Source organism: Fulmarus glacialis, unplaced genomic scaffold (genome assembly GCF_000690835.1).
Source record: "Fulmarus glacialis isolate BGI_N327 unplaced genomic scaffold, ASM69083v1 scaffold25519, whole genome shotgun sequence".
Classification (NCBI taxonomy): domain Eukaryota; kingdom Metazoa; phylum Chordata; class Aves; order Procellariiformes; family Procellariidae; genus Fulmarus; species Fulmarus glacialis.
In genome coordinates, this window is record NW_009231752.1 from 1 (window position 1) to 2,316 (window position 2,316).

General features: G+C 45.9%; 1 protein-coding gene across 1 annotated transcript; it reads left to right on the forward strand.

Annotated features, from left to right (window-relative positions):
* Window positions 1-10: 10 nt before the first annotated feature.
* Window positions 11-2,107, forward strand: NDUFA8 (NADH dehydrogenase (ubiquinone) 1 alpha subcomplex, 8, 19kDa; the record flags this gene model as incomplete). Its single annotated transcript, XM_009584682.1, has 3 exons — window positions 11-171; window positions 1,208-1,373; window positions 1,859-2,107. Coding segments are annotated over 3 exons (465 nt in total), but the record flags the coding sequence as incomplete, so codon positions are not given.
* Window positions 2,108-2,316: the final 209 nt, after the last annotated feature.

Sequence of the window (2,316 nt, forward strand, 5' to 3'; positions counted from 1 at the left end):
GCTGTAGGTGAGAGTCAGCTCGGCCGTGCTGAAGGCCGCGGCCCACCACTACGGCGCGCAGTGCGACCGCCCCAACAAGGAGTTCATGCTCTGCCGCTGGGAGGAGAAGGACCCGCGGAGGTGCCTGCGGGAGGGCCGGCAGGTCAACCAGTGCGCCCTCGACTTCTTCAGGTGAGCGGGACCCCTCAGCGAGTCTCCCCCGGCGGCCGCCCGCCTCCCAGCGCCCCGGAGGGCGGAGAGCCCCGCTGCTGCGAGGGCGGAGGCCCTCGTCTGCCCTGAAGGTGAAGGTGTTTCGGGGGATCTCCCGGTGTAGCGCGCCCTTGCCGAGCTTTGTTATTCGAGAGCTGGCAGTCACTGGGTTTAATTAAAAATGCCGCCACCATCACGGCCTTCAAAGTCTTTATTCTTGCTTCATAAACTTTAACTCTTGGGGATAGAGGCCATGCCCGTTTTATTTATTTATACGTGAACTTATCCTTTCATAGGAAGCTCCATGGCCTCTGCTCCAGAGAAACTGGCTCAGGTTTTTGTTGGGTTAGCAAAGGAATGCTGGGGGGTGGTGGAAGTCTTGCTGCTGCTGTACCTTGCATCGATATTATGAAATCCAGGAAACCGACCTAAGCTTTGCATTGTCTATTCTCTCAGTTTCACAGGTGTGCTACTGTGCAAGCTCGAGTAGACACACAATTTACCTCTTGTGACCAAAAACGTAGATAAAGGCATGAGCCAGTGTCACGTTCTTAAGTTGCTAGCAGAAGGCCTAGTTTAATTAGCTTAAAGTATGTCCATTTCCAGTATAGCAGCTTGTAATCAGAAACCTCTGTCCTAAGCCTGTCTTCTTGAGCTTAAGATACCAAATCAATTTGGAAGCATTAGAGCATTGTATAATATACACTATGTTACTTAGCAAAACAAGCATCCCATATGGAGGAGCTCTGTACACCAACCTAACAAGAATACCTTCCACGTATGGATTAAGTTATTGCTATTCCTACTTCTAGCTACAGTGATACAAATTTTACTGGTATTGGTATCAAGTTCTGTGTAATGATGCATCAAATACTGACTTCTCTGAAGGCTTTAGGGGTTCCTGAGAACTTAAAACTACGAAACCACTTTATCACAAGTTAAAGTTTGAATGAGTAAGAGGGAAAAACATTAAAGCTGCAACACTTGCTAACAGTTTTCTTTCTGCAATCTTTTACAGGAAGATTAAGATGCACTGTGCAGAGCCATTTACTGAGTACTGGACGTGCATTGACTATACCAACTTGCAGGAGCTCCGTCGATGCCGAAAGCAGCAGGCAGTATTTGATAACTGTGTGCTAGAGAAGTTGGGTTGGGTGAGACCTGATCTGGGAGAGCTCTCTAAGGTAACGTCATACCTTTTTGGTCAGATAGCCAGATTCTTTTTTCCCTTAGGGACATTTTGTTCAGTCCAGGTCTCAAACTCTTCTCCTGGCCAGAAGGTGATTCATGAACTCAACACTGGAAGCTTGAGGACTTTACTAGAAGTCAAGGCTCTGTCAGTGTTCTCCAGGGTTGCCTTCCCAGAAGACTTGCACTTTTCTTAGACAACGCCACTTACTCTTACTTTTTTGCTTTTCCTAACCAGAGACCTTTCCTTTAGGAGTGAAGCTCACACACATGTAGAATTACTCTGTAGTTATGAGTAAAATGCCCCTACCCGCCCTTTTTTTTAGAAGTACTCTGAAGATAGGAGCTGTCAGCAGATCAACAGTGTTTCCTTAGTGGTGTTTGGTACTTCTTGGTAGTTCTTCCTTTAAGTTCTGTCCCGATCTAGCTTTTCAATTAAATGCTGTGAGAAGTTGTATAATTTCTTCTTTTTTCTCTCCAGGTTACGAAAGTGAAGACAGATCGTCCTATGCCTGAGAATGCCTATCACTCTAGACCTAGACCAGAGCCAAATCCGCCCATTGAAGGAGAGCTGAAGCCTTCTCCGTTTGGCAGTAGGCTCTTTTTCTGGTCCTGGTAAAGTGGACAGGCTGTGCTGTAACTAAAGTGCAAAGATGTTACTGCTTGCAAATGTAAATTGTCCAGTATGTGTTGGGTATAACTTTAATCATTAAAGAACCCCAAACCGTTACATGGCTTAGTAGACTTCTTTAAACATACTCACACATCATAGCAACTAAAAAATGTATTTCCCTGTTTTGCACAGTGCTGTCTGCAGTCATATAGCCCTTAGGACCAGCTTAACACTAGTAATGTCAGTTGCTTGATAGTGGCTACCAGGCTTGTTCGAGATGTGTATAAATGTAGCCTGAGACTTTGACTACTGTTTCAAGCAATCAA